The following is a 13,372-nucleotide window of genomic DNA, read 5'->3' on the forward strand; positions in this document are numbered from 1 at the left end:
GCAAAGTAGAACATCTCAAACATGTAGCAATATATGTCCACACCCATTTTTACATGATACCTAATGCATAAGCAAGGATATATTGGTTACATATATTGCTGAAACTAGATGTTATTTCTCATGGGATTGGATATACGACCACTTTTCCGGTGGCTCTGTTGGTGTTAAGATAGGAAAATGCTTCAACGGTCTTTGAAAATGGAAACGGACTTTTGGGGTCAATCACTGGCTTGACCTTCCCACTTTCCAGGTAAGGTTTCAATTTCTCCAAGATAGACCCTTTAGAAGTGAGCACAAACATAGTTGCTGGTGGAATTACAGGGCCTACTATTGTCACAACATGCCCGTCCTTTTTCACTGCCTTGACTGCCTTATCAGTCTGCCCTGTTTTTGTGTACAACAAAAATTAGTCTTCGACATATTACGAGTAATCATTACACGTTGAATAGAAAAATACAATTAGATTGGCAGGTAATGCACAAATAAATATCATGAGCAATTTCACCAACCTTTTGTTTTAGAAATGGAAATCAATTTAAACACATAGTTAGACGCAAAAAGGCCACAAGTTTAACAATTGTTTAGGTTGATTATTGATTATTGTCAAAGGACACCCCCCACAAGACCCAATTCTAAGTATAGAATTCATTGACCAAATTAGGCTTATGATGAAATGAAAACAAATTCAAAATCTTACCAACTGCATCATATACGACATCAAATTTCTCTGGAAGGTCTTCAAAGTTTTCTTTGGTATAATCAATGGCCAAATCAGCTCCCAAACTCTTCAATAGCTCCAGTTTCCCAGTGCTTGAAGTAGCTGCTACCTTGGATGCACCAAAAACATGCTTTGCTAGCTGCCCCAGACGTCAAAAAAATAAAAAAAGGCATACAAGGATTATCATATCTGAGATAGATGAGTATGTATGAGGCCACAAATTTATATTGAACATTAATGATGATTCTGGGATACAGTGAGAACAAAAAACTTTTAAATACTAAACTCACAATAGGGATGAAAAGACTAACATGAGGGCATTGGTGTATCAATGAGAGTCAAGAATATACCTGAATAATGTGTGTTCCAACTCCACCAGCACCACCCAATACAAGGATGGATTTACCTGCAGAGAATTCAGTTCGTTCAAGGCCTTCATAGGCAGTCTCAATGGCCAGGGGAAGGCTAGCAGCTTCAACAAAACTTAGATTTTTGGGTTTCAGAGCCAATAGTCTCTCTTCAACAGCAGTGTACTCGGCCAAAGTGCCATAGCTTTTTGGGTGGTCTAAAGCTTTTTCATTGAGGTCTCCGTATACTTCATCTCCTTCCTTGAAATTCTTCACTTGGCTTCCCACTTTTACCACTACTCCAGCTACATCATAGCCAGCAACAATCTATACAAAATAATAACAACAATAAGGAGAAATGATAATCTTACTAATAAAAATAAAATTTAAAAAATATATATATAGTCATTGATATTAAGATTTTTATAAATTAGTAAGTGATTCATGCGCTAGTAGATTTTGAACCCATTGGTGATATTAAAATATTCAAACCCCCCTCCACTTATTAAAAAGGAAAAAAATTAAATTAATTCCTTGCCATGGACGGTATCAAGGCAATGAACACATAGGAAGATCTTGTAATCTGGGAAGCACGGGTGTGGCTAAAGTGTAGCTGGGTCGAACACCGCGGGGATGCAGCTACACGCGCGTCCCACACAATTTTTTTTAAATCTTATATGGCCGGGACACCTCAGATCTTCTTCTTCTTCACCTCCGGTCCTTCATCTTCCTTTTCTTCTTCTTCTTCTTCTTCTTCTTTTCCAGTCTGAGCGGTAGAGATACTGAATGAATTGGGCTTCCAGATTTAGTTTGATGTACTTTATTCTTCATCAATTATTTGGGCATTTGGGGATTTGGCTTGCTTTGTCAAGGGCCTAAAGGCCCATGGGCTGTTTGAATAATATATAGTTGGCCATAGGACCTTTTCTTTTCTTTTGGGTTAGTTGTTTTTTCTTTTCTTTTCTTTTTTCTTTTTTTGAGATTATTTACAATAGGAGGAGGGATTTGAATTTTGAACATATACATTCAAACTGACGGTTGAACTAAAAAATTATTAGCGATTCTTCTTTGTTGCTTTTTTTTATTTTTATTTTTCGAAACGTTGCTTTTGTTTTCTCTACTTGTTTAGTGTTTACCACGTATCTATTCTTTTTAGTTTTGTGGGCTTAGGCATGTGACTAGGCTTGGGAACTCCCAAACTTATTAAGTCTATACTATTATTTTAACTTGTGCCGTTATTTTTTCAATTTTATATTCTAATTTCGGAACATCATTTAATAGTTATATACTCACTTTATTATCTATTATTACTCTTAAATTGATGTATATATTTAACATTATATGAAGAAAAAAAATGTTTAACAACATATAAAAAATAAAAATAAAAATATATTTAATAATTAATTAATAAACATATTCCACCGCATCCATGTCCTACTTTTTCAAAAATTGTCATGTCGCCACACCACACCAACACCTGCACCAATATTCATGCAAGTGCTTCCTAGCATGTAACCTTCTTTTAATTTTTTTTTTTAAAAAAAAAATTTGTTAAAAAGAATATTATAAATCAAACAGAAAGAGAGAGAGAGAGCTCGAGATCATCTCTCGAGCCCGAGGAGAGGAGACCCAATCAAGGAAAGAAGAGAGGTGTAGGAACCTCAGCCCATCCCACTTACAAAAAGCAATCCAACAAGCAATATTAATTATTGGCTTGGAATTTCTTCTTAAACATGTAAGCTTGTAGAGGGAGTTTCTAATATTTGAAACTTGCAGCCCTCAAAATTGTCTCTTGAAACTTCATCTATGATGGTCCTCAATTTACAGTCTTATTTCAACTTTTAACTTTATGTCCAATCGGTCAAAATATTTAGATAAGACTAGCTTCTCCTAGTCCCTCTCGACTCCTCATCCAAAATGTCAAATAAAAATCGACATTTTTCTTTTATACTATGCTTTAACTGAAATGGCAGGATTGTATTCCTTTCGCATTTAACTTTTCCAAGATGTGATCATTGGTGAAGTCCTGCAATATATCATTCATGTCATGGTTGTCTTCGTATCAAACCATAGCAAGAATATATAAGTTTCTTCAGCTTTCGTATCACTAAAAAAAAATTTAGTCTCCTTATAGGTGAAATTTATAATTATTTTTAATATATAATTAATTCTTAATTATTAATTTATTATTCATATTTGACTTCATTCAGAATAATTTTATTACTTTAATATATTTATGTTAAATTCACAATTTTTTAAATTTAATTTAATATTATTAATATTAATATTAACTGCAGTAATATTACCAAGAATTAGGATTGTTATTATTAATCGCTATTGTTATTTAATTTTTAAAATTAAGGTATAACCAAGTTAAGAACTATTGATACATTTATTTAAAAATAAAATATGTCAACAATTTAGAAAGCAACTTTTTCATTCTCTTGTTGAAACTTCAATTCTCAAACATATCATTTCAAATCTCTAAGTTGAGTTTCTTACAAACAATTTGGTTGTCCATATTAAAAGGAAACTTATTAAGAACTTCAATTCATTTTTTTTTTTTATTGATAATCTTCAATTCATATTTGACACTTAATGATCTTATTTCTCTACAAACGCATAGGCTACAATTTTAGATGGAAATATTCAATGTTTATATTTTATTTCCTTTTGTACCTAACTTTTAATGTTTTTTGTTTTTGTAAAAGTGCCCAATATTTTTTTTAATCCTAGCTAGCGTGTCCACTGGTCATTTTAGACTCTGGTTTTACATCAACATGGCCATTAACATTATTTCCATCAAATCTCTTAAGCAAAGCTTGATCAACTAACGACAGCACACGACAAAGCTCAAGCAAAGAACGACAAAGTTTAGGTGTAGCACTTGCAATTTCAAACGAGTCGAATTCATCGAGATTCCAAATGGGAGATCTGCCACTCGACTTGGGCTTGTCAGGTTTTGACAACGAGAACCCACAGCCCCCCCCATTAAGCAATCTTTAGCTCGAGTACCTCTGAATCAAGTTGATATGCTAGGTCTAGTTGTGGATGTGGATTGGCACTTTATTAAATTTGATAAACATTTTTTGTTTATACTTATTGGTTTACGAAATACTTCACTTGCATCTTGAATTAGGTTTATAATTATTTTATATCACTATATATATAATAAGTACAAAATTTATTCGCCAATTTTTTTTTAATTTGGTCAATTAAAGATTTTTACTCCTCAAAACTTATTATGTTGTTTTTCTTTTGTTTTCTTTGTAGATTCCAACCCTTTCTCAATTTTTTTTTTTTTTTTTTATAATTTGATAATAGGGGATTGAGGTTAAATCTTGAATATCTTTATTAGAAATATCAGAAAGTGCAAACCAATTGAGTTGCAAGACTTTTGGTTACCTCTTTCTTAATTAAATCAAGCTAATTATGATCAAGAGAAACTTTATGAAGTGCATTATACAAAACCACCTAGAATGTAGTTAAAGTTCATACATAATTCACACACAAGTTCCGAAAAAATTAGTTAACTTTAAAAAATGAAATGCAAAATGGAGACAATCACATTTAAGCACTGTACACATCCATGATACCATATAATATATAACATCAGTGATGGCTCCATGTTGAACACAGGATGGTCATAAAATGCAACATTGATAGTATGACTATATTACGTACACAACGATTTCAAAATATGAAATCACATAAAAGGAAATTATAAAACTTTATTTATTTGCTTTTTTTTTTTTGTCAATATCTGAAATTATCTTTTTATTAGATTTTGTATAATTTAAGCTTTTTAATGACCTCTTGAAAAAAAATAAAAAAATAGAACTACCATTAACATATATATATATATATATATATCTTTTGAGAATTATATACGTTAAAATGGAGACAATTCAGACAGCGTTGATGAAAATCTTCATAAAAGAGATGATAACACCAACAAAAAATGTATTCATAAACTTCTGAAATAAGAGAGAGATTGGGAAGAAGGTCTTACTGGTAAAGGAGAGTCAGTTTCCTTGAAATACCCAAGCATCCTCTTAGAATCGACAGGGTTAAGAGATGCAGCAACAACCTTGACCAGTACTTGGTCTTCCTTCACTTCTGGCAAGGTTACATTTGAATCCAGCTTCAAAACATCAATAGGATTTCCATATTCAGAGTAGACCCAAGCCTTATTTTTAGAGGGTATTGAAGCAGTTGAAGGAGCTGCCATTGTATTGTATGCTAAAGAAACTTGCAGGGAGAAAGAGAAGGAGTTGGGTCTGTGTTACGAAGAGAAGAGATGGCTTAGTAGTGACACTCAAATGGTGATTTTCTGAATAGCATCTTTGCTTGATGATGATACTTATTGATACACCTTGAATTAGCAAACCACAAGACTCGGTCAATTTGAGACTTGATAAGGAAATAAAAATGAGCTATTGTCCATGAGATTATTTACACGAATTGAGAACGTCCAAACAAGTGGCTCGTCCATAGTGATTTTTACTCAAAACTTAGTAATTTTTAGCTACGTTCATCAAAATTGGGATTTACCATACAAGTCCACTGCTTTAGAATTTGGGAGTGAATTCCCCAAAACTCGCTCTCACTTCCTCTACTGATGTAACATGTCTCCCATGAGGAGTGGCACAAATCAATGAGACCCATTCTTTCTTTCTTTTTCTTTTTCTTTTTCTTTTTTTTTTTTTTTTTTTTTTTTTTTTTTTTTTTTTTTTTTTTTTGCTGAACAAAAAAATGAGTCTCCAGTGTAAGCTCATCGATTCCACGTCACATGACAGCAATAAATAATATCACGTATACCACACGAGCCTTACTAAGGCTATCGCTCAAGCCACAAGATCTCCTATATAAAGACCAGTACCTTATCAAATCTAAGGTAAGTGAGAAATCTACTAACTTTGAGAGTTTATAGAGATCTTGGAGGAAATTATGACTTTTTTTTTTTGAGGAAATTATGACTTAACTTGTCACCCCAACGAAGGAAATCATGTGATTTGCGAGTGAGTCTCAATTAGGAGAAATTAGTGTATGAGATGAGACCATGTCACACCCCAAGCCCAAGGTATGAGCAAGCCATATGACAACAGAGCCACACTAACAAAGTTTCACAGTACAAGCATGTAAGGCTTTCTTATTGATTAGCAACTATCCTCAAAGAATATTACACAAAATAAAATCCAAAACTAACTTCAATAATTAAATTACCAAAAATCTCTAAAGTATAAATGAAAAAAAAAAAAATCAAAGATAAAGAGCATAAAACAATAATATATAACAACAAAACACTAAATACTAAAAATTAAAATTCTTAAACTCTTCTCAAGCGCACAGCCTAAGCAAAAGCTCCAAAATTTGTTGTTCCTCATAATCTAAGACTGAAATGGTAGAAATGGGGTGAGTTTGACAATTCAGTAAATAATTACATCGAAGTTAGCCAAATGAAAAGCGCACACACATATATAATTAACACATAATTTGCAATGCATTTTTTTTTTATTTAAAAAACATAAAAAATTATAGTTTGCAACGAGCTCCAAAGACTTTAAAAATTGTAATTTGCTATGAGTTCAAAATTTTCAAATTTTGGATTGGACTTGAAATAATAACCATATCCCATCAGATTCATAAATTTTAACGATCTTTATAACCATGGTCACAATGATTTGTAAACAACAAGTATTAATATTCTTCTTGGCCGTATTATGTCATTTTTATCATAAATTGTTGGACGACATCCATTTTAGTATGCGTTTGGATAGCTGATTGTATTTCAGCATCTGGGGTTTTTGCCTTTTTTTTTTTTTTTTGACCAGCGCCTCTTGCACTATTCATGTCTCATGAACAGTGTATTAAGGCAAATGAACAGTGTTTTGTGAGTGTGAACAATAACCAAAAATTATTTTTTTATTGTTTTTAGTTTTTAGTTTTTAGCAAAATAAGTGGTATCCAAACGTACCCTTAGTGCCTTTTCAAATCTTATCTGTTGTTTGCCAACTGAGGACAATGTCAAAGACACTGATGAAGTTAAAATTGTCACGTGTTTGTTTCCTTCAAGGAAAAATGATTTTTTTTAATATAAATATTTTTTGGTATTTAGTATGATAGAAAACTTAGGTCAACAAAAAAGATTAGTAGCCTAGTCAAAGGAAAATAATGAGTTTTGGATGGAAAACATTTTCCGTCCTTAAAATTAAAGATGCCGAAGTCAAAATATTTTTTGCGTGGGCATTGTAGGGACAAGGGCCCAAAATAGTATATTAGGCCTTGAGCCTTATCCAATGACATTGATAGGTCCGAGGGGGAGCAAATAGTTAGTAAATGTTCCCAATTGAAGTCTCAAAGGTGGGGAACAAGTGAAAGGTTGTCCGAGAAGGAACTCCTCCTTGAATATGATGAATATAGTTCACAATATATACTCCATCAATTAGCGTAATCCTCCAAGAAGCTCCAATGATAGAGACATGCCTCATGAACATACGAGAATGAAGAAAACCTAAAAATATCTAAGAGAAAGCTGCCACTACCGCATTAAATGCACTGCAACTACTTTTTTGACCGCATTTATGTGGAGAAGACCTCTGAACAGTACTACCTTGGCTACCACAACTCACAGAAAACCAGAGGGGGTGTCTGATGGGACAAGTACTCAAGTAAGGACTCGGATGATCAACAAGTGTATGGTGAAGATGGTCCAAAAGAGGATATATAAGGGTGAAAGACTCTTCATGGTGGGAGGATCGTAAAAATAGAGAGAGAACACCATAGCAATCTAAATTGTCTCTGTATCCAACTGTGATCAATATATATAATTGTGACATCCTCAGACTGAAAGTCCATTGATATCAATACCTCTTATTTGTGCTTGATTGTCGTTTAGTTCAATACTAACCATTGTTCAACTCATTAGAGTTTAGTTCTTTAACCCACTCTTTACAAATTTATTGTATTGGGCTCATTGGACCGAGATCCCATACACTTTGAGCTTGGGCCACAAATCGGGACTCTACAATTGGCACCGTCTATGGAAAGAACATGTGTAATAGTGAAAGCAACGGTTAACTATAGCAAATTCAGACTCACATCAGGCAGAATCCATAGCATCTCAACGTGAAAATCCTTTTTCGCCAACCTTGAGCGTAGGAGAGATCAGGAGGGTAGTGCGCACGTTATGCACACAAGCAAAAGCCACTCTCGAGTTGGGAGTCACGTCTCTCAAGAACAACACAATAAAGCCATGCAAAGGGAAATCGACCAACTTAAGAAGAAGTTACGCCAGGCACAACGAAAATGAAGTCCCACCCCATTTGATTCCTCTTCCGACGATGAGAAGGATAGCGGGTATCGACGTAAATCAAGGACTCCTCCTAGCGAATCCTTCTCATATGAAGAGGAGCACCATAGTGAACGCCGATGCAAAAACCCCATTCATAGAGGATTGGAAAATAATGCGATGAGCAAAGCTTTGAACCAGATTGCCAAGTCGCCCTTCACGCATAGGATCGAAAGGGCAGCTCCTCCTCGATGTTTCCATCAGCCAACATTCATCATCTACAATGGGTGAACAGACTCGGTGGAACATGTGAGCCATTTCAATCAGAGAATGGCTGTCTATTCTAAGGATGAAGTCTTGATGTGTAAAGTGTTCCCATCTAGTTTGGGACCCGTGGCGATGAGATGGTTTGGCGGCTTGAGGACGGGTTCAATAAATTCCTTCAAGGAGCTCACTCAAGCATTTGGCTCCCATTTTATCACGTGTACCAGGGTCCCTCGGCCCTTAGACTCCCTACTGTCTTTGTCCATGCGAGAAGGGGAGACCCTGAAAACATATTTGGACAGGTATTGGGAGATGCACAATGAGATAGAGGATAACTTTGAGGACGTCGCCATCAGTACCTTCAAGAGTAGCCTCCCAACTGAGCATGGCTTAAGGAAGTCTCTAACAGGAAAACCAGTCACCAGCCTACGCCAGCTTATGGATAGTATTGACAAGTATAAAAGGCTTGAGGAAGACCAACAACTGGGTAAAGGAAAGGCTAAGGTTATCCCTCATGAGAGGAGGGATTTCAGGTTGGACTGATTCAATAACAACCGGCCCCGGAGAGATTTTGCTGGACAATCAGGGTCTACCAACACCCAGATTGTTAATGCAATATTCCGAGAACCAGTGCATCAGGTTCTAAAGAAGATTAAGAACAAGCCATTCTTTAAATGGCCAAACAAGATGGTCGAAAACCCCTTGAGACGCAACCAGAGTCTTTATTACCAATATCATCAGGACTAGTGGCACACTACGGAAGACTACAGGAATTTGTGGGACCATTTGGACCAGCTGGTCCAGGAAAGGAAGTTGAAGCAGCTGCTGCACCATTCTAGTGGCCAAGCGGGGTAGACAGGTTCGGATCCCCAGAGAGATTTTTCTTCAAGACCTTCTCTAGGAACGATCAATGTCATCTTCACTGCCTCCAGTAGGACCGGTTCCTGTCCCTCCAGAGTGATGTCTGTGGCTCGGCTATCAACTGAAAACAGCAATTTAGAGCCAAAAAGAGCCAGAATAGAGGCCCCACTAGTCCTGGGCTTCTGGGCCGATGATAAAATCGGAACTATCCAACCCCATGACAATGCTTTGGTAGTCACACTCAGGATAAGGGGGTATGATGTGAAAAGAGTGTTGGTAGATCAAGGAAATGCTGTCGAGATAATGTAACCCGACCTATACAAGGAGCTGAATTCAGAACCTGAAAACCTAACAGCATACAATTCCCCACTAGTAAGTTTCGAAGGGAAAACAGTTACTCCAAGAGGTCAAATTAGACTACCTATACAAACCAGTTCGGATGTGGTGGAAGTGGACTTCATTGTGGTGAATGCTTATTCACCTTATACGGCTATTGTGGCCAAGCCTTGACTTTATGCCTTAGAAACCGTTTCTTCTACCCTCCACCAGAAGGTGAAGTATCCGTCCAACGGCCAAGTTAAAGAGATTGTAGGGAATCAATCCATGGCTAAGCAAGGCATAGTGGTTGCCATCTTGCATAGGCCCAATGCAGAGTTCTCAGCCTCTACTGAAAGGAACTTTTAGCAATCAAGAACTCCAGTATTGTCCAACAATGAATCAACCGAGGAAGCGAAGTGCGAAGATCTAGAAAAGGTTGTTGTTGGCAATGATCTGGAGAAGTTCTTTCAGGTCGGCTCCCAGTTGCCTCCCCAAAAGAGAGAAGAGCTAATCGAATTCCTGAGAAAAAACGTGGATGTATTCACGTGGAATGCTTATAAAGCTCCGAGGATCGACCCAAATTTTATTTGCCACCATTTGAATGTCAGTCTATCTATTACACCCAAAAAACAACCTCCTCGGCGATCATCTAGAGAACATTTTGATGCTATCAAAGATGAGGTGATGAAACTTAAGCGGACGGGAGCTATTAAAGAGGTTTTCTATACTAAATAGCTGGCCAATTCTGTGATAGTAAGGAAAAAGAATGGAAAATGGCAAGTATGTGTAGATTTCACGGATTTAAACAAGACTTGTCCAAAAGATCCCTTTCCTATGCCTCGGATAGACCAGCTAGTAGATACTACCGTAGACCATCCTCGGATGAGCTTTTTAGTTGCCTTTCAAGGATACCATCAAATACCGCTAGCACTAGATGACTAGGAAAAGATAGCTTTCGTTACTCCCACAGGAAACTACCATTACAAAGTAATGCCCTTCGACTTGAAAAATGCAAGATCCACATATCAAAGGATGATGACTAAGATGTTTGAACCTCAATTGGGCAAGAATATTGAAGTCTATATAGATGACATGGTAGTGAAGAGAAAGGTGGTGTCCGAGCATGTGAGAGATCTCGGAAATATTTTTAAAATACTCAGAGAACACAAGTTGCGCCTTAGCGCCTCCAAATGTTCTTTTGGTGTGGGATTAAGAAAATTCCTGGGTTATATGGTGACCTACCGGGGAATTGAAGTTAATCCTGACCAGATTAAGGCGATAAACAATTTGCAACCACTTCAGAACCCCAAAGAAGTTCAGAAGCTAACCGGAATGACTGCTGCTCTAAACCGATTTATTTCTCGGTCCGCAAATTGATGCAGACCCTTCTTCCTACTGATGAATAAATAGAAGGGATTTGAATGGACTGAGGAGTGTGTTTTGGCATTTCAAAAACTTAAAGAATACATATCTCAACCACCTATCATGTCCAATCCTGGGACGAATGAGGTCTTGTTTTCTTATATTGCGGTGGCCCCTCACGCTATGAGTTTGGTATTGGTACGGGTTGACAACGGAGTACAACAGCCAGTCTATTATATGAACAAATCACTACATAAGGCCGAGATTTGCTATCAACCGCTGGAGAATGTCATCCTGGCAGTGGTGCATGGTACACGAAAGCTTTCTCATTACTTCCAAGCACATACAGTTGTCGTCCTAACTCAACTTCCACTCAGGGTCATACTCCAAAGTGCTGATTATACGGGGAGGATTACAAAATGGGGCATAGTTCTAGGGGCTTTTGACATCAAATACATGCCCCGTACCTCTGTCAAGGGTCAAGTACATCAAATACATGCCTCGTACCTCTGTCAAGGGTCAGGTATTGGCAGACCTCGTGGCCGAGTTCACTGAACCCCCGTTAGAAGAAACCTAACAACACAAAACATGGATGGAAAATCGGTTGGCACAATCTCCCTACAAGAACATTTATTCTGGAAGGTATACGTTGATGGTGTGGTAAATCAAAGGGGCTCTGGAGTGGGGCTAATTCTGATCTCGCCCGAGAAGCTCACCATAGAAAAGTCACTAAGATTGGGCTTCTCGACCACGAATAACGGAGCTAAGTACAAAGCCTTACTGGAGGGAATGTCCATGGTTCAAAGAATGGGAGGAAAGGCAATAAAGATGTTCTCAAACTCAAGGTTAGTCGTCAGCCAAGTGAAGGGCGAACTAGAAGCAAGAGATGAGAGGATGCAAGGGTATTTAAGTCAAGTTAGACATCTACAATCAGGATTTGAATCCTTCACTCTTTTGTACATCCCCAGGAGTGGTAACACACACACCGATTCTTAAGCCACACTGGCGACCTCCTCGGCACAGAGCCTACCTCGGGTTATCCTTATAGAAGACTGTACAAACCCACGGAGGTCAAGGGACAAGCGGTTCATGTTCACCAAATCAGGGTAGGGCCCAGTTGGATGGATTCCATAGTACTACATCTGAGAGAAGACATCTTCCCGGAAGACAAATCAGAGGCTGAAAAGATAAGGAGAAAAGCTCCTCGTTTCTAGCTATCCAATGACAAAAAATTGTACAAACGCTCTTTTTTCGGGCCATATCTACTTTGTGTTCACCCCATAGCGATAGAGCTACTCTTTGAAGAGCTGCATGAAGAAATTTGTGGAAGCCACACAGGAGGCAGATCTTTGTCTCATAGAGCCATAACTCAGGGCTACTGGTGGCTAAATATGCAGAAAGAAGCATAAGAATATGTGAAGAAGTGTGATTAGTGTCAAAGGTTTGCACCAAACATACACCAGCCAGGAGGAGTTCTTAACCCCCTGTCTAGCCCCTGGCCTTTTGCTCAATGGGGCTTAGATATAGTTGGCCCTTTCCCCAAAGCAACAAGGAACAAGAGGTATTTGCTAGTCGGCACTGACTATTTCACTAAATGGGTTGAAGCTGAACCTTTAGCAAATATCAGAGATGTGGATGCTAAGAAGTTTATTTGGAAAAACATTGTTACCCGGTTCGGGATCCCTCATTCCCTCATCTCGGATAATGGTCTTCAGTTTGACAGTAAGTCCTTCAGGAGATACTGTTGTGTATTGGGAATTACGAACAGATATTCTACTCCAGCTTATCCTCAGGGAAATGGACAAACTAAGGCTATTCATAAAGTCATAGTTAATGGACTCAAGAAAAGGTTAAATGATGTGAAGGGAAAATGGGTGGAAAAACTGCCACATGTCTTGTGGACGTATCAAACCACACCTCGCAGATCAACAAGGGAGACCCCCTTTTCGATGACTTATGGAGTCGATGCTGTTATTGCCTTAGAGACAAGCTTTCCAACACTAAAGACCAGCTTGTTTAGTCCAAGTAGTAACAATGAGTTGCTAGAAAGGAGTTTGGATCTTATCGAAGAAAGAAGAGAAAGTGCAATGGTCTAATTGGCATACTACCAACACAAACTCAAGCATGGTTATGATGCTAAGGTAAAGCTAAGGCCACTAATTCCTAGTGACTTGGTATTGAGGAAAGTTATGGACACTGCAAAGAACCCAG

General features: G+C 37.4%; 2 protein-coding genes across 2 annotated transcripts; one reads left to right on the forward strand and one right to left on the reverse strand.

Moving 5' to 3' along the window:
• Positions 1-63: 63 nt before the first annotated feature.
• LOC115978280 (2-methylene-furan-3-one reductase-like) lies at positions 64-5,395 on the reverse strand. The gene is made up of 4 exons (XM_031100303.1): positions 5,078-5,395; positions 1,069-1,392; positions 698-857; positions 64-384 (listed from the first exon to the last, which is right to left on the reverse strand). The coding sequence occupies exons 1-4, from the start codon at positions 5,294-5,296 to the stop codon at positions 119-121; spliced, it is 969 nt and encodes a 322-aa protein (XP_030956163.1). The 5' UTR covers positions 5,297-5,395; the 3' UTR covers positions 64-118.
• Positions 5,396-8,686: 3,291 nt separating this feature from the next.
• Positions 8,687-9,163, forward strand: LOC115971082. Its single transcript, XM_031090769.1, has one exon. It carries the CDS (start codon positions 8,687-8,689, stop codon positions 9,161-9,163), a length of 477 nt encoding a protein of 158 aa, XP_030946629.1.
• The last annotated feature ends 4,209 nt before the right edge of the window (positions 9,164-13,372 follow it).

This window comes from Quercus lobata, chromosome 2 (assembly GCF_001633185.2).
Source record: "Quercus lobata isolate SW786 chromosome 2, ValleyOak3.0 Primary Assembly, whole genome shotgun sequence".
NCBI classification, from domain to species: domain Eukaryota; kingdom Viridiplantae; phylum Streptophyta; class Magnoliopsida; order Fagales; family Fagaceae; genus Quercus; species Quercus lobata.

Bases quoted from the DNA above. Each gene is read 5' to 3' on its own strand.
- LOC115978280 (XM_031100303.1), bottom strand. From the start codon at position 5,296: ATGGCAGCTCCTTCAACTGCTTCAATACCCTCTAAAAATAAGGCTTGG. The intron at 858-1,068 runs GTATATTCTTGA...CGTCTGGGGCAG, and splicing joins TTGGAACACACATTATTCAG to CTAGCAAAGCATGTTTTTGG. The intron at 385-697 runs GTAAGATTTTGA...ACACAAAAACAG, and splicing joins TGTCGTATATGATGCAGTTG to GGCAGACTGATAAGGCAGTC.
- LOC115971082 (XM_031090769.1), top strand. From the start codon at position 8,687: ATGGCTGTCTATTCTAAGGATGAAGTCTTGATGTGTAAAGTGTTCCCA.